At 37.8% G+C, this 23,617-nt stretch overlaps 1 protein-coding gene across 1 annotated transcript in view; it reads left to right on the top strand.

Moving 5' to 3' along the window:
- The window catches only part of DNAH6 (dynein axonemal heavy chain 6), a 299,272-nt gene that overhangs the window by 66,028 nt on the left and 209,627 nt on the right, over nucleotides 1-23,617 (top strand). Inside the window, exons 11-15 of the mRNA XM_065890616.1 lie at nucleotides 4,638-4,758; nucleotides 8,484-8,635; nucleotides 10,560-10,712; nucleotides 14,504-14,755; nucleotides 21,170-21,298. Of these exons, the coding sequence (XP_065746688.1) occupies nucleotides 4,638-4,758; nucleotides 8,484-8,635; nucleotides 10,560-10,712; nucleotides 14,504-14,755; nucleotides 21,170-21,298 (807 nt within the window). The remainder of the gene's footprint in view (nucleotides 1-4,637; nucleotides 4,759-8,483; nucleotides 8,636-10,559; nucleotides 10,713-14,503; nucleotides 14,756-21,169; nucleotides 21,299-23,617) is intronic.

Genomic DNA, 23,617 nt, shown 5'->3' with positions numbered 1-23,617 from the left:
ATTCTTACCAGGTATTAAATATAAACTCTATAACTAAAAGATTGTGGTATTGGCTATCAGACCAGTGGAACAGAATAGAAAATCCAGAAATACACCTAAGTACACATGAAAATTTATTAAATAAAAAACATGGTATTTCAGATCACTGAGATATATTTGGACGTTTTCATAAATAGTGCTGGGATAACTGCTTAGCCTTTGGTACAAAGTTAAAGTTAGATACATATCTCACATTGTATATAAAAATAACTGGATCAGAGATCTAAAAATTTATTTAAATCATACAAGTTCTAGAAGAAAACATGGGTGAATTCTTCTATAATCTTGTTCATAAAGAAAGGTTATCTAGCTATGACTCAAAATCCAGATGCAATAATGGCACAAATTGATAAATTTGATGGTATAAAGTTTTTTAAAACTTTTCAAGGCAAAAAAATATATAAACAAAGTAAAAATACAATTACAAACTGGGAGAATCTATTTGCAGCATATAAATCACAGCTAAGGGCTAATATTTTTATACATGAAGAACTCTTGCCAATGGGGAGCAGGGAGGAGACAAAAACTAGGTAGAAAAAAGGTCAAAACGTATGATAGAAAACTCACCAAAAACAAGAACCTAGACACATGAAAACATATTCTACCTCACTTATAAGAGAAATGCAAATGGAAACAAAATTGAGGTAGCATTTCTCAACTATCAGATTAGCAAAATTCAAAAGCATGACAACACATTCCATTGGCTAGCTTATGGATAAACAAATGCTCTTCACACTTTGCCTTTGAGAATGCAAATAATGGAGAATTTTACAATATATAACAAAACTATATATTATGTATTGACCATTTGATCCAGCAATTCCACCTTTAAATATGTACCCAGAAGATGCATGCCCAGCAATACAAAAGTACATATGCACTAGATTTTGTTAACATTATTATTTTTATAAAACGTCAGAAACTCCCAAAATACATAGGATGAACTATGGTACATTTACACAGAGGAGGACTATGCAGCTGAACAAAATAATACGGAAAATATCTACCAACTAATATGGAGCGATTTCCAGGATACATTGTTAGGTGAAAAAAGCAAAGTAGAAAAGAATATCTATAGTGTGCTGCTTTTTATGTCAGATAATAGGGAGGAAGATGAGATAAACCAGGAACTAAGGAAATTTGTTACCTAGAGGAGACAGTGGGAATGGTGTAGACAGGATGGTGGGTATGGAGTAGAAAAGATGGGAAGAGTCACGCTTAGTTCTGAGTATACTTTTTAATATAGCACTTAAAAATCAATAAGAATGGGGAAACAAAACCATAAAATAGAATCCAATGAAAACAAAAGAACTAGACTATATTTCAAATGAATAACATAACCACACTGCAAGGAAGGGGAAAAAAACTAAACCAAGTAACTTTTAAACACACTATTTTGCCCATATACCCTAAGCTAAAGACCACTATAACTATAATAAATATGGAATTCCACTTAGTCTGTTTTTCATAGTGGTATTAGTGTGTTAGCAATTCTGAAATGACTTTCTGTGTATTCTGGAGTTAAGCACATAACTAAATATTGTGGCTAATGAAATGAGGTTATTCATCCCCATCCAAATATGGAAGAGGAAAAGCCAGAATGCTGTTATATTGGAACTGGAGTTATGAACTCATGATCTTTAATTGATCGATAGAAAGAGCACTATGTATAGGGTTTTGTGTATATATGTATTTATGTGAGGTGTTTGTGTGTATCCTAGATCTGCTTGCTGAGATGGCCTAGAAGCAGTGACATCCTAGTAACAATGAGCATATTTGGTGTCCACACATTGTTTTCTGTATATCATTGCAAATCAAAAGGAACCAAATCTCTTTGGAGAAATGGCTTATTCAAAACCTGGGGCAGGGAAAGTACAAGAACAGCCCAGAGCATATTGTTGAACCAAAAAATAAGAAGGTGCCTAAGGAGTAATGGCGACATGCAGAAAAAATTAAAAAGCCAACTTGAAGGGTCTCCCTGGGACAATTTGACCATTAAAATAAGTAATGATTATAACAGTCTTTGAATAAAATGAGAATACATGAGTCCATTTTGTGAATGAAGGAATGGAGTGAGAATGGAAAGCTCTTCCTTACAGTAAAATGCCAATTAGTCAACGTAGAAGGAAAACATAAGGAAAAATCACCGCTGCAGAAATAGGCAAGAATCTCTAATTCATACTAGAACGAGTATGCAAAGATATGATGAGGAAAAGGATATTGTCTCAAAGCGTTTCTGCATAGACTATTTATTGATTTAAAGAGAGAAAATAGTAAGTTTGCAGTAACGAAACCTCACAGACACCACCTTAACTAACATGTTAACATCACCAGTAATGGGACAAATCAACATTCTGTGTCTTTTGACACTATTCACAGGGAACATACATCTCTTATGTAGTATTATTGCCAAAAATGTATAACTGAATGTAAGCATTAGGAAGTATAACATACACACACAGGAGATACTTTTCAAAAATGTTAAAGGTCACGAAAGACAAAGATTGAGAAATTGTTCAGATTAAAGGACACTGCAGAGATGTGACAAGATACAATACAAGAAATACATGATACGATACAAGATACAAGATTCAATACATGATCCCGGATAGGACAGTGGACCAGGAAAAACTGGTTTTTTATTTTGTTATGAAAGACATTATTGGGACAAATGGCCAAATTTGTATAAGATCTGTAATTGATAATAGTATTAATATCAATGCTAATTTCCTGATTTAGGTCATTATACTATGGTTCTATAAGAAAATATCCTTGTGTTTATTAAATAAACCCTGAAATATTTAGGGGTAAAAATGTCTGTGCCTGCAACTTTGTTCCAAATGGTTCAGGGTAAAATAATATATAGAGAGAAAGAGAATGATAAAACAAATGTGATATATTGTTAAAAATTAGGGAATTTCAATGGTGATATATGGAATTCTTTGTACTATTCCAGCAAATTTCCTGTGAGGTTTAAAATCATATTTTGAACACGTTGGTGGAGCTTTCCATTTACAGGCCTCCCGTTGTGTTTCTAATACCTGCATGATCACGTATCAGAGACTATTAAATCTGCTCAAAGGAGATATACTTTTTTTTTTTTGCTGTGGGGAAAAGGATGTTCTTTTTTATTATTAATTTTTATTGGAGTATAGTTGCTTTACAATGTTGTGTTAGTTTCTGCTATACAGCAAACTGAATCAGTTATATGTATACATATATCTACGCTTTTTTAGATTTCCTTCTCATTTAGGTCACCCCAGAGCATTAAGTAGAGTTCCCTGTGCTATGCAGTAGGTTCTCATTAGTTATCAATTTTATACATAGTACTGTACATGTGTCAGTCCCAATCTTCCAATTCATCCCACTGCCCCTTCCCCCTTCGTAACCATAAGTTTGTTCTCTACATCTGTGACTCTATTTCTGCTTTGCACATAAGCTCATCTCTACCATTTTTATTGATTCCACATATAAGCAATATTATATCATATTTATTTCTCTTTTTCTGATTTACTTCACTCTGTATGACAGTCTCTAGGTCCATCCATGTCGCTGCAAATGGCACTATTTCATTCCTTTTATGGCTGAGTAATATTCCATTGTATATATGTAGCACATCTTCTCAAAGGAGACATACTTTGACATAATTTCTTCCCCTCAGTTTTTAATGTAAATAAATAAACAGCAGAAATATTCTGGAAGATTACATAAGAACCTATTAAAAGGAAATAAATGAACAAGTAACTAAGCCATCCAGGGTGTGTGCTATTGTTTGTAATGAAACTTTCTACTGCTACCCACTATCCCTAAAGCAAGAGTCTGAATCCATAAAGCAATACCCTAGCACTGATGCGTTGGGAATGAGCAATTCCATTGATCATCTCTAGTTTTCCTTGGGACAAATTGCAGTCATTTGCAAGAAGTCTCGGTAGGAAATGTAAGGGAAGGCAATTGAGTGCAGCCAGGGAATAATGGACCAAGACCAACAACAAACTGATCCTAACTGCTGTTCATAGGCATTGAACTATGATAACATGTATTGACATGGGTATTGTAGGAAAAACTGTGGGGAAGTGGAGGTTGGAGCCAAGGTTAAGTGAGGGGAAGGAAAGAATTTTATTAGGGCAAATTATGAAGACATTTTGGAATAGGAGACTTGACAGCACAGAGAAGTTAATAATGAGATTAGGCAAGTAATTTTGTAACTATGCTAAATGATTTTGCCTTTGCTCAAAAACACTAACCAAGATATAAAATTTGCAGTTTGGAAAATAAATAGACATTGTCTCTTACCATATATTTACTAGTGTTGTATAAGTTCACCATGAAGCTAAAAAAATTACAGGTGTGTCTCCTTTCAGTCATAAGGAACAATCCTTTGAAAGTCAGATTTGAATGTGTATTTTTTTTTTTTTAAGTTTCATAAGAGAATCCATTCATTGCTTCTTGTCATCCAGGATGGTATCTTTCCTCACTTACGTATCCTCAGGTCAAAGCATAGTATTGGGCACAGAGAAGGCATCTGTGTTTGTTCAGTTTTATTGAATTGAATTCTGCTCAGGAAAAATATAGTTTGTCTGTTTTTTTATAACATTTAGGAAACCATACAGGCAGCATTTGAATCTGCTCAATTATATGCAGCTACGTTTGAAAAGTTTCAGATATTCTTCAAGGAAAATGAAAGTCTTGATTTACAAGCTCTTAAACTTCAAGAACCTGGTAAGTTTTCTGTTTGTCCTTACTAATTATGTTTGACAGGTATATCAAGGTTTATCATTGTGTGTGTTTCTGTTTGGTGGTGTATGGTGACAGAAATGATAGCCCCAAAGCGTTGGCCTGACAAAATGCAAGAATTTATTCATTTCTAGATTATTTGCTGTAGAACCACTTTTTTTTTTTCTTTAGGTTTACTGTTACTGTTTTATTTCAGAATATTATAGGAAAGAATTCCTCCCCAAAAGCTTATCTTTTAGTATCAAGTTGTACCAGTGCTAAGGTTATATAGCCTTTACATGGGAAGGAGTCAAAAGGAATGTTTACCTCTCAGATTCCTTTAAAAAATGTTTACATAGTGCAACATGTGTCTCAGGAATTCAAGTTACTCTATTTCTGTGGCCATATTGTAACCTGGTGGGTATGAATCCACAACTCTTAGTCATGAAATCAGATCTGAAGGGAAATTATTTTATTAAACTCGTTATCTTCAACAAAAGGAAATAAAATACAATACCCAAGTGAAATTTCAGGCAAGAAAGTTCCCAAATGTTTACAAAAATTAAGTATATATTATTCATTATTACCATTAAAAAATGTGAAGCATATCATTCATATTCTTTTTTTATTTCATGAACTGGCTTTATTCCTTTATTTTCTTATGCACAAAAATGATTACTCTGATACCTTGCCTCACAAAGCAACACTGATTTTTTCTGTAAATTTTTATGCTTTTGTTTCAACCCATTCTTTTTATTATGCTGAAGTATTTTAAAGTAAATTAGACTTGCCATCCCTAAATGAAATATTTCAATATTCATCTTTAAAAAACATGTTCCTACAGAACCAAATTAATATTATCACACCTAATAAAAAAAACCAAGAATTCCTTAATATCAATATTTAGTCCCTATTCAGAATCCCCCAAATAAAGCAGTTTGCAGCTAGTTTGACCCAGTATCTAGTCCAAGAGCAGGCACTATATTCACTTGTTATGTCCGTTAAGTTTTTAAAATCTGAAACAGATCCTTTTTTTCAAGACACTGACTTGCTCAAGAAACCGAAGTGGGGTCTTACTTTAGAAAACAAATTAGACAAGTTCATTTCTACTGTTCTTCACCAACACCATCACACTGAGACTTAGTGTGTGTTGAACTGAAGGGAACTGACAGGGACACAGTGGCACCAGGGTGGCAGTAAGGTGTGGAACCTGGCATTTCAGCACATGGAGTAGGCCTAATCCAAATAACTAGTTCTAATCCCCTAGATCTTCTACTCATAACCTTGAGCCAAGGCCTCCTAGTATCCTGTTACCATGTTCCTCACATTGGCTAACTTTACTCCCTCACCAACCACCCATCTGGGTGAGGACACCAAGCTCCCAGCTTGCCCTTCTTCTAGTCCTGCCTTGGCTTGTCAATTCTATCCAGTCCTGGAACCAGGGTCTCATAGGTATCAGCTGTTTGTTTTCTGGGACTCTGGAGTACATTGGTCTGGACTCCTAAACCTTGTGTTCCTCCTTTTTTAGGAACTCCCTGGTACTTCCTAAACCTCGAACCCAACTGTTAGCCAGAGGTTAATAGAATGTAGCTTTGCCCCTTGGATACCATGCCTTGCCTGTTATCACATTCCCTCAAACTCTTCTAACACTGCCTAGCACATATTATAGACACTTACACTTAACAAATGTCTGTTTAACCAAACTTTTAGCTACACTGACCTCTGTCTAGCCCCAGAAGACGATCAGGGGACAAACTCTGGCTTCCTGAACTAATCAGCCATATCTCACCCCTGAATTTCTATAAATGTCAGTGTTTACTAATAATTTCTATACTTCCTGAGCACTTATGATAGATCCTGTGCTAAGTGATTTTTAGGCATCTCATCTAATCCTCATAATTCTATGAGGCGAGTATTCTCATTTTACAAATAAGGAAGTGAAAATATATAGAGATAAGGTAACTTCAAGTTTACACAGCTAGTCAGTGGTTTAGAAATCATTTTCTCTGACTTGAAAGTTTGTGTGCTTAACTATTGTACAAACTGCCTCTCCTCTAGCTCATAAAGAGAGAACTCTTCTATCAGCTTTACTCTTTTGTTTCCCTTTGAACATGGCTATATATGACCATGGCCAAGTCATTTAACCTCGAATGATCTAAATTTCTTCATGTATAAAATGAAAGTATTGGACCAAATTAGTGTTTCCCAAGCTAGTATTCCTTGAACCACTATTCTGAAGGATATTACATGATACCATGAAAAAATGAAAAAGACTCTGTGTTCAAATAAGTTTGGAAAATACTTGACCAATCCACATTATACAGGTTTCCTTACCAGAAGTCTTCTCAGATCATTTGATATACTTATTTTGTCAGTTCTCAAAAATACACACATCAGGGCTTCCCTGGTGGCGCAATGGTTGAGACTGTGCCTGCCGATGCAGGGGACACAGGTTCGTGCCCCGGTCCGGGAAGATCCCACGTGCCACGGAGCAGCTGGGCCCGTGAGCCATGGCTGCTGAGCCTGCACATCCGGAGCCTGTGCTCCACAATGGGAGAGGCCACAACAGTGAGAGGCCCAAGTACAGCAAAAAAAAAAAAAAAATACACACATCAAAACCTTCTGAAATGAGTAGGACAGATAATTGTCATCCCGTTTTTGTATCACGAGGAAGCCGAAGCTCAGGAAGATCAACTATCAACTATCATCTAACTTACCCAAAGCCACAGATGGGTTAAAGACTTGAGCCTAGGTCTTCTAACACTGTCTGATTTGTTCTTTTTTAAAAAAATATTTATTTTATTTTATTTAGTTATTTGGTTGCACCGGGTCTTAGTTGTGGCTCATGGGCTCTTTAGCTGTAGCATGTGAACTCTTAGTTGCATCATACATTTGGGATCTAGTTCCCTGACCAGGGATTGAACCCAGGCTCCCTGCATTGGGAGTGAGGAGTCTTAACCCGTGCGCCACCAGGGAAGTCCCTGATGTGTTCTTTATACTGTGTCAAACTCTCCCTTGTATCAAGAATCAACACCCTTTTCTCTTTGGGATGGTAGAGAGGAGGATTAGAGAAGAAAAACAAGAAGCAGTAAGGAAATCAATCTGACTCAAGCAGAGAGAGTAATTGGAAATAAAGTTAACTAAATATTTAAAGGCCGAGAGGTACAGGATTTTGAAAGATGAGTAAAGTAGTTTAGTATTATATGTGTATTAGTAAGAGCTGTTTTTGACCAAGAGTATGATAAAAGTGTATTTAAGGTAATCAGGCTTCCACTGGTTTGGGAAAGGGAGAAAATGGTGAAGGGAATATTATCAAAATTCAACTTCAATATATCGTAGACACAAATTGACAAAGCCTTAGCCTCGATAAATGCTTACCTTGAGTTACCATGTGGGAGAACCCTTAGACTAAGCCAACTTCAAACCAACCTGACTCTAGAATCTAATCCATTATAAACCCGATTCTCTAATACAATTACAAGTTATTTTCATGTGCCATTCTTAACAGGAGACAGAGAACATATTTACATTATTAAATATTAGTTTCAAGAATAAAATATAAAGCATTATGAATTAACATTTTAAAATTACACAAGGTCCTCTACATATGGATAATACATTATAAATATGTATGTAAATTTATTAATGCAATGATTTTTAATATATCATTATAATGATCCTTTAAAATCTCATACATGTGTTTTATGCTTTATGTGAATTACTTTACCTAGATGTTAAGTTCTTTAGTGAACAATTGGAAAAATATCACAGACAGCACAAGGACGCTGTAGCTCTAAGATGCACCAGGAATGTAGGACTGCTGCTCATTGACACTAAGCAACTAAAAGAAAAACTAATTCCATCACCTTTGCGATGCTTGGAGGTAACTATGAACTAAGAAGGTTTTAAATTATGGTCTCTACAACTATTTTATGATTTTTCTCTTGCCAATAACCTATCTTTATTTTCCAGTATCGCAAATATTTAAAATTAATGTTAGTCTGTTGTGCATCCTTAATTTCTAGGAAAAGTCCCATATTCTTCTTTCTGTCCCAAGCACAGTCAGCTTTCAGGTGAGGAGATAGCAGCCCTCAGACTAGCCTCTTACACCCATTCCTTTTTCCTTTGTTGGAGCATTTCAAGACTTCCTACAGAAGAGACACCACTGTAACAGCTCAGGATCCTAGTGGGAATGCTGGTTGATTCTAGGATACTGAGATCAAGTTTAGGAGATCATTTCCTGATCTGAAACTGTCCCTAAAGATCTGATTATATTTTGGTGAGTTGTAGAGCTGAGGAAACTTGATTGCTTCTGCAATAACTTACAGGTCTTCCTTTAGAGTCATATATACTGTCAAATACCTCCAGAGAGATAATGGTGTAGAACAGAGATTGTCAAACTACCACCCACAGGACCAGTCCAGCCTGCCACCTGTTGTGTACGTACGGTTTTACTAGAACACACCCATGACAGTTGGCTTATGTATTGCCTATGGTTGCTTTCTCACTACAAGGGCAGAGCTGAGTCGTTGTGACAGAGACCATATGTGCTGAAAATCTAAAATATTTACTATTTGGCCCTTATAGAAAACTTCTGCTGACCCCTCGTGCAGATGAAAGAAGACAGAGCCCTGTCTAAAAGGCTGCAGGCCTGAGTGCTAGTATCTATTCTGTCACTAATTCATTGTATGGCATTGGGCTTTCTTCTAGAACTTTGCTGCTTCATTTATTGCAAAAGAAAAAATATATAGAATTCAATTTCAGCAAACATTTCTGAACACTAAGAGCACTACTATATACCAAGCCAAGGAACACTCAACTCAAACTGGCTTCAGCAATCAGAAAATGTATGGGCTATGCATCTAAAAAGTCCAGAGAGTGGATGGCCATCAGGGAGGTGTAATCTAGTGACTCAGTAGTAGTTTTAGTCATTCTCTATACCAAGCCTTCTGATGTGCCAGCTTCAACCTAAAGCTCACATGCCTTCACATTTCTCAAATGGCTGTCAAAAGCTCCATAGGCTAATTATTTCCTTGTTCATGTCCAGGGAGAGAGAACATGAGAGATCTCTCATCCTTAAACAAAAGTCTTGTGTTTCTACTTAACTGGATCAGCTAAGGTCAGAGGTTCGCCCTAATCCGATCACATTAGCCAAAGGAAGCCATGTTCATATTTGCCTTATGACTGATCAGACTCTGTCTTTGTTTCTAAAGGGGAGATCAGTTTCCTCCAAACCACATTACTACCACCCAACAGGAAAGAAGTGGAGTTGATGCTGGGAGGGCACCACAATGTTCACTATACAGGGCAAAGTAGCAGAAAGGGCACTTACAAAAGATCAGAGCATTTAGGCAAACTTTTTAATAAGTTGTGCAATCCAGCTTGTTCTAGAAATTATCTTCAAAACTAGCCCTTTGGGCTTCCCTGGTGGCGCAGTGGTTGGGAGTCCGCCTGCCGATGCAGGGGACATGGGTTCGTGACCCGGTCCGGGAGGATCCCGCGTGCTGCGGGGTGGCTGGGCCCGTGAGCCATGGACGCTGGGCCTGCGCGTCCGGAGCCTGTGCTCCGCGGCGGGGGAGGCCACAGCAGTGAGAGGCCCGCGTACCGCAAAAAAAAAAAAAAAAAAAAAAAAAAAAAAAACTAGCCCTTCCTATTGGTTCAATGTGAAAATACCCGGTCCCTTCACATATACTGCTGCTTCCAATACCTGCCGACTTAACAGCCATTCAATTAGAATTTATCTAAAATATATAATAAAATGGAAATACTCAAGTAGTTATGATTCACAGTTCCTTTTTCTTTCTTAGGTGCTAAATTATATGCTTCCTCGTCTAAGCAAGAAAAAAGTGGATGCCCTTGTCTCTGAGGCACAAGATGCAGAATATAAACTTGAATTTGTCCCAACTACCACCATAGAATATGTTAACAACTTAGTATTTCTTGATGAAATTCAGGAAAGGGTGAGTTGATTCTCACTATTCCAGATCTTGTGGTGAGTAAGGAAGGCAAGTAAGAGAAATTGAGGGACTGAAGGTCAGGAAACAGCTGTCAGAATATCAAAAACACTTTCAAGCAAAGTAAGTATATGCCTTACATCACAGTAGTAATGACAGCTAACATTGATCAAACTCTTACTACTAGCCGGGAATGCACTACATTTTCTACATACATTACATTTTTGATCCTTGCAAAAACTTAAGAATTTTTATTCTCATTCTGCAGATGAGGAAACAGGGACAAAACTAGGTTATGCTGTCCAAGATCACAGAGCTTTTTGTCGTGGAGCCGGAATTTACACTTGGGTCTCTGACTGCAAAGCCAATGCTCTCAACCCCAGTTTATTGCAATTCTTATTTGTGATAGATGATAATAGAATTGTAAACTTGATATTAGTCATAATGGAAGTCTTGATCCTCCTTAACCTATATTTGCATAATAGTCAGGAACCTTCCAATTAGGAATAAAAGAAACCCAACTTTAGCTTAAACAGGGAGGCGGGACAGGGAGACAACAGCAGATACGGGGACCCAAGTAACACAAATGCTGGGGTCCGCTCTCTCCCTCCCTCCCTCCCTCTCTCTCTCTGTCTCTCTCTGTCTCTCTGTCTCTCTCTCTCTCTCTCACACACATACACACACACACACACACACACACTCACTCCTTTGTCTCCCTTATTTCTCTCTCTCCGAAAACGTGGTTTCCTCCTCCCATCTTTCCCCTGTGGCACGCAATCTAGCATTTAGTTTCAATAGTCAGGTTTTTCAGTCACACCAGTTGGCATTAAAAATAGAGTTAAATAATTTTCTTAAATATCTGGAAATTGAAGATATGTTACAAATTTAAAAATACAAACTGAAATGTGAAATAAGTCATTAACAACAATAATCTGTTGGATAATGTTATATATTGTTAACAGAATTAATAGTAAAGGCTATTTCATGTACCTATAAAAGTAAAAATTTTGTTTCTCATTTCAAGAAACAACACCTTCTCAAATGTGATGATCTCAAGATGATTGTGGTTTTCCCTCAAGTCTACTTGTACATCATCCCAGGAGGCTAAAGATGCCCAGCATTTATTATTATCTGCAGTCAGAAAGATTCTTTGTCAAATAACCAAAATCCAGTTGAGGTTTAGTCCTACCTTAGGACAAAATGTGGACCCTATTTAAGGAGGAAGGAATATTCTTCCTTCCTTCCTTCCATTAAGGAGGAAGGAACACACCCCACCCACACCCACACCAAGAATGTGACTAGGCTTAGGAACTTACCAGAGCCAGGAATAAGAAGGCTGTGGGAAACCCAGGTGATCCTCTCTCCTCTCTGCATCTCTCTGAGGGTCTGCTTTGCTCCTTTACCTCTGCAAACACATTGCACCTGCTCTTTCATCCTCAGCAGCACACATGTCCACCAGCACCTCCCAGGTCACATGTTGCAAGTCTAGCGGGCCACCGAGAGAGAGAATCTCTCTCCTCTGATATCAATTCTAAATGTTTAATGAATGGATTCAGCCCCCACCCCTACCCTGATCCTGTTGTATAAACTATGGAAGGAAGGATCATGTAGCAGGGGGTAGACTGCTCTCTCTCTGGTTCCAGAACAGGAGAGTCGATGTGCCATATGCAGAAACCCAGACTGTGTCCCGTCTCCATAAGGTTGTCTGTGCATGATGGGTGGTGTGTTGGGGAAGCAGCCTTTCTTAGGAAAATGCTCTGCACACACAGACAGCTTTTCTTTGGAACCTAATCCATTAGTTCCAAAAACGTTGTAAACACTCACTTAGCAGGACGCAAGGATGGCAACAATGAGTAAACCTGCTTTCAAGGACCTCAGAGTCCTTGAAATGAATGAATGACAGCAGATAACTCTTATACAATGGATATAGGTACAAGATACTGTTGTGGGCAGGGTGGTGGTGGAGCAGAGGGAGGGTGCAGTCATTCCTATGAGTTACAGAAGGCTTTGCGGAGGTTGGGGCATTTAAGCTTTGTCCTAAAGTCCATCTATTCAGGTAGGCATTCCAGGGAGAGGGAAATTTGCAGGCACAGACCTGAGGCAACGTGGCAAGAACAGGATATGGCAGTTGGTATGCTATGTAGAAAGGGTGTTTTGTGGAGAAAGCTGATGAACCATAGCTAAAGTAGTATTTCCAAGGATAGGAGAGAAGGAATGGATTCTAGTGATATTAAGTAAGTAGAATTCAAAGGACTTAGTGGGCAACTGAATGAGGGGACAGCAAAAGAAATTTGAGATAACTCTTAGATACCCTTTTACAGTGAATGGGTAGACCACCAGCCAGCATAGGTAGGGCAGGCCACATAATCACTGTCTGACCAAACATTTTTGAGAATGAAAGAGGCACCATTAATCATCATGCCAGGACAATACCTTGGTGTAAACCAAGACACTCCCAGAGAAAACAGGACATATGCTTACTCCACGTACCACGTACCAGAAATCCAGGAAGGTGAGCAGATTTTGGTTGTCAGACTTAGTTCTATTTGTAACTTATTGAAGATGTTAGACACTTTTGGTTGAAAGTAACAAAAACTCACATAGTTAGCTTGGAAAAATGAGAAGAATTATTCTAAGTTTGCAGGGATATCTTTTGGAATCCAAAGGTATGGATAGAGCCTAGCCTTTAAAAAGGGCAGGAACTAGGGACTAGAGCAGCATAGGGAAACCAAAGAGACCTCTCTTTCTATCTCGCATCTCTGCTCCTCTCTAGAACAGTGGTTCTCAAAGGGTGTTCCCGACACCAGCTGCATCAGTATCACTGGAGAACTTGCATATTCTCAGGACCCACCCTGGACCTTCTGAATCAGAAACTCTCAGGAGGGGTTCAACAATCTTTGTTTTACCAAACTTGCCAGGGCGATTGGGATGCAGCTAAAGGTTGAGAACCATCTCTCTAAAGCCTTTCTGCAGTTTTCATTTCCTGTTTAGGACATGCTTTGTTACCCCATGGAAGCAAATAGCCTCTGCCAACAGCTGCACTCTAACTCTTCCCAAGTTCAAGAGAGAGATCAGACTAAGCTGGTTTCACTAGGTCCCAATTTGACTCTCCCTGGTTCAGCTTGTGGCCAGGAGGTGGGTCAAGTTGTAGAACATGGATACTCGCTCTATAATCTTGTGGCAGAGTGGCAGGGAGGAGGGTTCCCCAAAAGCTGGGGAGTCCTTGCCAAAAATGTAGTAAAGGCACTGTCCACTGAAGGTAGGGCATCAAAGCAAAGATGTTTAGTAGTCAGTAATAAAGGTTTCAAAAGCCTTTATTAAAGGGTAGTGTGAGTCTCACCATAGATCAAGGTTCTGAATCTATGGGTACATGGTCCACACACCTCAGGGGCTGCCCTGGGACAGTCACTGCTCAAAACACAGGCCTGGAATGTCAGATGTTACAGCTGGGCATCCTCACAGCACCTGTTGTCTCTGAAAACTTTAAATATTGGCACTGTTTAATCTACTAGAGAACAAAACAGAGAGACAAAACTAAACACTTGTAACAGTAATACTAACTATGCTCAGCTCTGAAAAACTTACCTCCTGGGCCTTATTACCTGCATCGTAGCAATGACTGTATTTGCCACCCAGCAGGCTCCAGCCAGTTTGATCTGCATTAAACGCACCCCTCCGTGTGCTGGCTCTTCACAGCGTGATGTTTAGGATGCACAGCAGCTGTCTCCTATCAGGCAATCTTAACGGGTATAACAGGACTCTGATTTGTTTAACGAGCAACGAATGTTTCTGTTTAGATTGAAAGCCTTGAAGATGAAGGGAATGTAGTGGTTCAGATGTACAAGCTGATTGAGCAATATCAGGTTCCCACACCTCCGGAAGACTTTGCTGTTTTTGTAACTATGAAGCCATCCATTGTTGCTGTTCGGAATGCCATTGATAAATCCGTGGGTGACAGAGAAACAAGGATTAAGCAATTTTGTCTGCATCTGGGCAGAGATCTTGAGGATCTAAGCAATGAAGTGAATGAAATAAAGCTGCGAGCACAGGTAAGCTGAAGCAGGGTTTAAAAATCTGTGTAAAGGCTGACTATTCCATTTTAATAAACCATTTAGAGAGCATATTTCATTTTAATCTGGTTTAACTTTTGGTTTTTTATGGCTTAATTCTCTGAGCTGCTATTGAAAATTGAAAGTGTTTCTGAACCTCTCTTAGATACTGAATAGAGCATGTATGCAATATTGAATTCTCCTTCTGCTGACTTCTATTTATTATTATGAAATGAGTGTTTTTACAACCTGTTAGCATATTTTATAGTCATTGTGACAATTTTAGAGTTTGCTTAGCCGCATATTAGAAAATTCCCCCTTAGAAAGAGGTAGAGTATAAATTGATAAATGATACAGAAGAATGTTTGATTAACTTGCACCAATTTTCCTATATAAAAGATGCAAGAGGAATTATTTTAAGAACTTAGACTAGACATCCGGATGATTCTTTTTTTTTTTTAATTTTTAAATTTTATTTTATTTATTTTTTATACAGCAGGTTCTTATTAGTTATCTATTTTATACATATTAGTGTACACATGTCAATCCCAATCGCCCAATTAATCCGACCACCCCGCCACCAGTTTCCCCCCTTGGTGTCCATACATTTGTTCTCTACATCTGTGTCTATTTCTACCTTGCAAACCGGTTCATCTGTACCATTTTTCTAGATTCCACATAAATGCGTTAATATACACTATTTGTTTTGCTCTTTCTGACTTACTTCACTCTGTATGACAATCTCTAGGTCCATCCACACCTCTACAAATGACCCAATTTTGTTCCTTTTTACAGCTGAGTAATATTCCATTGTATATATATATGTACCACATCTTCTTTATCCATTTGTCTGTCAGTGGGCATTTAGGTTGCTTCCATGAGCTGGCTATTGTAAATAGTGCTGCAGTGAACATTGGGGTGCATGTGTCTTTTGGCATTATGGTTTTCTCTGGGCATATGCCCAGTAGTGGGATTGCTGGGTCATATGGTAATTCTATTTTTAAATTTTTAAGGAACCTCCATACTGTTCTCCATAATGGCTACATCAATTTACATTCCCACCAAGAGTGCATGAGGGTTCCCTTTTCTCCACACCCTCTCCAGCATTTTTTCTTTGTAGATTTTCTGATGATTCCCATTCTAACTGGTGTGAGGTGATACCTCATTGTAGTTTTGATTTGCATTTCTCTAATAATTAGTGATGTTGAGCAGCTTTTCATGTGCCTCTTGGCCATCTGTATGTCTTCTTTGGAGAGATGTCTATTTAGGTCTTCCGCCCATTTTTTAATTGGGTTGTCTGTTTTTTTAATATTGAGCCATATGAGCTGCTTATATAATTTGGAGATTAATCCTTTTTTGCTTTGTTTGCAAATATTTTCTCCCATTCTGAGGGTTATCTTTTCATCTTGTTTATCGTTTCCTTTGCTGTGCAAAAGCTTTTAAGTTTAATTAGGTCCCATTTCTTTATTTTTGTTTTTATTTCTGTTAGTCTAGGAGGTGGGTCAAAAAAGGTCTTGCTGTGATTTGTGTCAAAGAGTGTCCTTCCTATGTTTTCTTCTAAGAGTTTTATAGTGTCCAGTCTCACATTTAGGTCTCTAATCAAATTTGAGTTTATTTTTGTGTATGGTGTTAGGAAGTGTTCTAATTTCATCCTTTTACATGTAGCTGTCCAGTTTTCCTAGCAACACTTAATGAAGAGATGGTCTTTTCTCCATTGTATATCCTTGCCTCCTTTGTCATAGATTAGTTGACCGTAGGTGCGTGGGTTTCCCTCTGGGCTTTCTATCCTGTTCCACTGATCTATCTTTCTGTTTGTGTGCCAGTACCATATTGTCTTGATTGCTGTAGTTTTGTAGTACAGTCTGAAGTCCTCCAGCTCCATTTTTTGCCCTCAAGATTGATTTGGCTATTCAGGGTCTTTTGTGTCTCCATACAAATTTTAAGATTTATTTGTTCTATTCTGTGAAAAATGCCATTGGTAGTTTGATAGGGATTACATTGAATCTGTAGATTGCTTTGAGTAGTATAGTCATTTTCATAATATTGATTCTTCCAATCCAAGAACATGGTATATCTCTCCATCTGTTTGTGTCATCTTTGACTTCTTTCATCAGTGTCATATAGTTTTTGGGTACAGGTCTTGACCTCCTTAGGTAGGTTTATCCTTAGGTATTTTATTCTCTTTATTGCAATGGTGAATGGGATTGTTTCCTTAATTTCTCTTTCTGATCTTTCATTGTTAGTGTATAGGAATGCAAGAGATTTCTGTGCATTAATTTGGTATCCTGCAACTTTACCAAATTCATTGATTAGCTCTAGTAATTTTCTGGTGGCATCTTTAGGATTATCTATGTATAGTATCATGTCATCTGCAAACAGTGATAGTTTTACTTTTTCTTTTCCAATTTGTATTCTTTTATTTCTTTTTCTTCTCTGATTGTCATGGCTAGGAATTCCAAAACTATCTTGAATAATAATGGCAACCGTGGACACTCTTGTCTTGTTCCTGGTCTTAGAGGAAATGCTTTAAGTTTTTCACCATTGGGAATGATGTTTGCTGTGGGTTTGTCATATATGGCCTTTATTTTGTTGAGGAAGGTTCCCTCTGTGCCCACTTTCTGGAGAGTTTTTAACATAAATGGGTGTTGAATTTTGTCAAAAGCTTTTTCTACATCTATTGAGATGATCATATGGTTTTTATTCTTCAGTCTGTTAATATGGTGTATCACATCGATTGATTTGCATATATTGAATCTCACTTGATCATGGTGTATGATTCTTTTAATGTGTTGTTGGATTCTGTTTGCTAGTATTTTGTTGAGGATTTTTGCATCTATATTCATCAGTGATATTGGTCTGTAATTTTTCTTTTTTTCTAGTATCTCTGTCTGGTTTTTGTATCAGGGTGATGGTGACCTCATAGAATGAGTTTGGGAGTGTTCCTTCTTCTGCAATATTTTGGAAGAGTTTGAGAAGGTTGGGTATTAGCTGTTCTCTAAATGTTTGATAGAATTCACCTATGAAGGCATCTGGTCCTGGACTTTTGTTTGTTGGAAGATTTTTAATCACAGTTTCAATTTCATTACTTGTGATTGGTCTGTTCATATTTTCTCTTTCTTCCTGGTTCAGTCTTGGAAGCTTATACCTTTCTAAGAATTTGTCCATTTCTTCCAGGTTGTCCATTTTATTGGCATAGAGTTGCTTGTAGTAGTCTCTTAGGATGCTTTGTATTTCTGTGGTGTCTGTTGTAACTTCTCCTTTTTCATTTCTAATTTTATTGATTTGATTCCTCTCCCTCTTTTTCTTCATGAGTCTAGCTAATGGTTTATCAATTTTGTTTATCTTCTCAAAGAAGCAGCTTTTAACTTTATTGATCTTTGCTATTGTTTTCTTTGTTTCTATTTCATTTATTTCTGCTCTGATCTTTATGATTTCTTTCCTTCTAATAACTTTGGGTTTTGTTTGTTTTTCTTTCTCTAGTTCCTTTAGGTTAGACTGTTTATTTGAGATTTTTCTTGTTTCTTGAGGTAGGAATGTACTGCTACAAACTTCCCTCTTAGTCCTGCTTTTGCTGCATCCCATAGGTTTTAGATTGTCATGTTTTCATTGTCATTTGTCTCTAGGTATTTTTTGATTGCCCCTTTGATTTCTTCAGTGATCTCTTGGTTATTTAGTAGTGTATCATTTAGCCTCCACGTGTTTGTGTTTTTTACATGTTTTTCCTGTAATTGATTTCTAATCTCATAGCGTTGTGGTTGTAAAAGACGCTTGATATGATTTCAGTTTTCTTAAATTTACCAAGGCTTCATTTGTGACCCAAGATGTGATCTATCCTGGAGAATGTTCCATGAGCACTTGAGAAAAAATTGTATTCTGTTGTTTTTGGATGGAATGTCCTACAAATATCAATTAAGTCCATCTTGTTTAATGTGTCCTTTAAAGCTTGTGTTTCCTTATTTATTTTCATTTTGGATGATTTGTCCATTGGTGAAAGTGGGGTGTTAAAATCCCCTACTATTATTGTGCTACTATCGATTTCCCCTGTTATGTTATGTATTGAGGTGCTCCTATGTTGGCTGCATAAATATTTACAATTGTTATATCTTCTTCTTGGATTGATCCCTTGATCATTATGTAGTGTTCTTCCTTGTCTCTTATAATAGTCTTTATTTTAAAGTCTATTTTGTCTGATATGAGAATTGCTACCCCAGCTTTCTTTTGATTTCCCTTTGCATGGAATATCTTTTTCCATCCGCTCACTTTCAGTCTGTATGTGTCCGTAGGTCTGAAGTGGGTCTCTTGTAGACAGCATATATATGGGTCTTGTTTTTGTATCCATTCAGTGAGCCTGTGACTTTTGGTTGGAACATTTAATCCATTCACATTTAAGGTGATTATCAGTATGTATGTTCGTATTACCATTTTTCTTAACAGAGAAGTTTCTTTACCATTTGTTGTAGAGCTGGTTTGGTGATGCTGAATTCTCTTAGCTTTTGCTTGTCTCTAAATCTTTTGATTTCTCCATCGATTCTGAATGAGATCCTTGCCAGTTAGAGTAATCTTGGTTGTAGGTTCTTCCCTTTCACATCTTTAAATATATCATGCCTCTCCCTTCTGGCTTGTAGAGTTTCTGCTGAGAAATCTGCTGTTAACCTTATGGGAATTCCCTTGTATGTTATTTGTCATTTTTCCCTTGTTTCTTTTAATAATTTTTCTCTGTCTTTAATTTTAGTCAATTTGATTACTATGTGTCTCAGCATGTTTCTCCTTGGGTTTATCTTGCCTGGGACTCTGCGCTTCCTGGACTTTGGTGGCTATTTCCTTTCCCATGTTAGGGAAGTTTTCAACTATAATCTCCTCAAATATTTTCTTGGGTCCTTTCTCTCTCTCTTCTCCTTCTGGGACCCCTATACTGCGAATATTTGTGTTTTTAATGTTGTCCCAGAGGTCTCTTAGGCTGTCTTTATTTCTTTTCATTTTTTTTTCTTTCTTCTGTTCTGCAGCAGTGAATTCCACCATTCTGTCTTCCAGGTGACTTATCTGTTCTTCTGCCTCAGTTATTCTGCTATTGATTCCTTCTAGTGTATTTTTCATTTCAGTTATTGTATTGTTCATCTCTGTTTGTTTGTTCTGTAATTCTTCTAGGTCTTTGTTCTTTAATTCTTCTGGGTCTTTGTTAGACATTTCTTTCATCTCCTCTATCTTTCCCTCCATTCTTTTTCTGAGGTCCTGGATCATTTTCACTATCGTTATTCTGAATTCTTTTTCTGGAAGGTTTCCTATCTCCACTTCATTTAGTTGTTTTTCTGGGATTTTATCTTGTTCCTTCATCTGGTACATGTTTCATTTTGTCTGTCTTTCTGTGAATGTAGTTTTCATTCCATAGGCTGCATAATTGTAGTTCTTGCTTCTGCTGTCTGCCCTCTGGTGGATGAGGCTATCTCTGTTTTTACTTTTGTATTGAAGTATTTTTGTATTTTTGCACAGAGGAAGCTGCACATAAGTGTAATAAGTGTACAAGTCAGTGAGTTTTCAGAAAATGAACACATCCATGTGTCCACTACTGAGGTGAAGAACTATTGCTATTGCTCTCCTTAGTGTCTCCCCTAGTCACTAACCCTTCCTTCCTCTCCAAAGGCAGCCACTACCCTGAATTCTAAAGCGATAAATTGGTTTTGCCTTTTTATGAACTTCAATTAAATAGAATCATACCTTTATTGTAAATTGTAATCATTCTGGTTTTTTTTTTGGGGGGGGGGTGCTGCATTGGGTCTTCATTGCTGCGTGCAGGCTTTCTCTAGTTTCAGCGAGCAGGGACTACTCTTCATTGTGGTGTGCAAGCTTCTCATTGTGGTGGCTTCTCTTGTTGAGGAGCATGGGCCCTAGGCGCACAGGCTCAGTAGTTGTGGCCCATGGGCTTAGTTGCTCCGTGGCATGTGGGATCTTCCTGGACCAGGGATCGAACCTGTGTCCCCTGAATTGGCAGGCAGATTCTTAACCACTGAGCCACCAGGGCAGTCCCATAAATTGTATTATTCCTTTATTGTAAAATGATAATTTTCCTTATATCATATTTTCTTCTTTCTTTTCCATATTGTATTCACCTCTCCTTACCTGAAGTCACGTTAGCTGAAACAAATGTAATAAATGAAAACAGATGAGAGAAAATGTATTAGGTATTCTTTAAAAGCAATATTATCCCCAAGTTACTTCTTTATACATTTCTGTAATTTTTACAATGTATATGCATTGCTTTAAATTCAAAAACACAACCATTTTAATATATTTTCTAAAAATTAGGGTGAAAAGAGAATTAGAAGAAATATTTTTTGAAAACGTTTATTAATCCATTTATTTTGATGGTATACATCAAAAAATAGGAATGAGTAATCAAAACCTATCTTAATTTTACAGGATCCACAGATTTTGGATATTAACGCTGACCAAGACAAAGTAAACGTCACGTTGAATGATCTACAGTCAGTTCTAGATGATCTTCAAAAACGTGCATTTCAGTATAAATCCTATCAGAAGAATTTTAAGGTAATGACAGCTCTACACATCTGTTTCTAAAATATGTGCATAGAAATGGCATTGGTTTATATGCATTTTCAATAATGTGACTGTAAATATTCAATGTTTGGACACCTATGTGCTAGTCACTGTGCTGGAACAATCTGAAATACAAAATATGACATGTTCTCTGCCTCTGAAGTGTTTAAAGATTAGTACACATGTGAGACAAAATGTCTTTCTAATTAAAAAGTAATTGTGAATTATAGACAAACCCCCAGACCAGGGACTGTAGCTTCTATGTTAAAATGTATGTGGATTTTTAAATGTGGTCAATTAAAACCCCTCTATTCTTTTTTAAATAATATTCAAACTTCTTTTACATTCATGTGTGTATTATGATTCCATCAATATTGCCTAATTTGCCCTGGTTTGATGTGCCAGTTTGATGAAAGAAGAGAATTTGGCTAAGCCAGGGCAAAGATGGATCCAAAAAGGGTAGGTTTAAAAAGCTAAAAGAGGGCTTCCCTGGTGGCGCAGTGGTTGAGAGTCCACCTGCCGATGTAGGGAACACAGGTTCGTGTCCCGGTCTGGGAAGATCCCACATGCCGTGGAGCAGCTGGGCCCGTGAGCCATGGCCGCTGAGCCTGCGCGTCCGGAGCCTGTGCTCCACAATGGGAGAGGCCGCAACACTGAGAGGCCCGTGTACCACACACACAAAAAAAGCTAAAAGATATGCCTCAAAAAAATGAAGAAAAATGAGTGAGAGATATAAGTGCTCTGAATAGCTATTAGAGAGACCAAAAAGAAAAGAAAATAGAAAAGATTCTGAGGATCAAATCCAGAGGGCCACCAGCAATGAGCGAGGGGTTAATCAGTTCCCCAAAAGTTTCAGTGGAGTGCATGGACCTCACATGGGGATGCACCTGTCTCTTCCATAGCCCCAAATGGATGGCCAGAAAGTGGTCTGAGCAGTCTGAGTGTCCACTCCAGATCCCAGGGCTTGGTGGAGCAACCTGCAAAATAATGACCTGGCACTAGACAATGCAACTGATACAATACTTGATGCAGGAGGTTTGTGCATGAGAGAATTAGGGTTCAAAGTTTTTCCCAGATTAGTTAGCTGACCTGTAAGACAGGAAAGTATGCAGTAGGACGGGAGCTGTGGCGGAAATATTGCTTGATAAAGGCTATAACTAACAGGTGGGCACTCTTGGGTGAGAAAGAATAGCCTTGCTTGAGCCAGAGCCTGAAATAGAAGTGTGTCTGCCTCCTTCCACGTTCCTTATCTATACTTTACGATCCTTTAGGATCACCTCATATCAACCTTCCTCTGCAGCTCTCAGTCATTAGGAGGATAGGAGTGAAGGCCTAACTGGCCTAGGAAATCATCTCTAATGCTTGATGAAGTCAAGGCTAGATCCCTAATGTCAGGGTAATGCTAGCCTTGTAAAATGAGTTTGGTAGTGTTCCCACCCCTTCAATTTTTTTGGAAAAGTTTGAGAAATATTGACATTAATTCTTTTTTCTCCCCCCAAATGTTTGGTAAAATTTACCAATGAAGTCATCTGGTCCTTGGCTTTTCTGTGCTGGGAGGTTTTTGATTACTCATTCAATCTCCTTATCCTTATTGGTCTGTTCAGATTTTCTGTTTCTTCCTTATTCAGTCTTGGTGGGCAATATGTTTCTAGCAATTTATACATTTCTTCAAAGGTATACAATTTATTGGCATATACTTATTCAGAGGAGTCTCTTATGATCATATGTATTTCTGAGGTGTAAGGGTTTTTTTTAGCATCTTTATTGGAGTATAATTGCTTTACAGTGGTGTGTTAGTTTCTGCTGTATAACAAAGTGAATCAGCTATACATATATCCCCATATCCCCTCCCTCTTGCATCTCCCTCCCACGCTCCCTATCCTACCCCTCTAGGGAGACAAAAAGTACCGAGCTGATCGCCCTGTGCTATGTGGCTGCTTCCCACTAGCTATTTCTTTTACATTTGTTAGTGTATATATGTCCATGCCACTCTCTGACTTCGTCCCAGCTTACCCTTCCCCCTCCCCATGTCCACAAGTCCATTCTCTATGTCTGTGCCTTTATTCCTGTCTGCCGCAAGGTTCTTCAGAACCTTTTCTTATTTTAGATTCCATATATATGTGTTAGTGTACGGTATTTGTTTTTCTCTTTCTGACTTACTTCACTCTGTATGACAGACTCTAGGTCCATCCACATCACTACAAATAACTCGATTTCCTTTTTCTTTATGGCTGAGTAATATTCCATTGTATATATTTGTCACAACTTCTTTCATTCATCTGTCCATTCATCTGTTGAAGGACACGTAGG

Source organism: Phocoena phocoena, chromosome 14, assembly GCF_963924675.1.
Source record: "Phocoena phocoena chromosome 14, mPhoPho1.1, whole genome shotgun sequence".
Taxonomy (NCBI): Eukaryota; Metazoa; Chordata; class Mammalia; order Artiodactyla; family Phocoenidae; genus Phocoena; species Phocoena phocoena.
The sequence above is the reverse complement of the archived record's forward strand: the minus strand, read 5'-3'. Positions and strand labels throughout refer to the sequence as shown.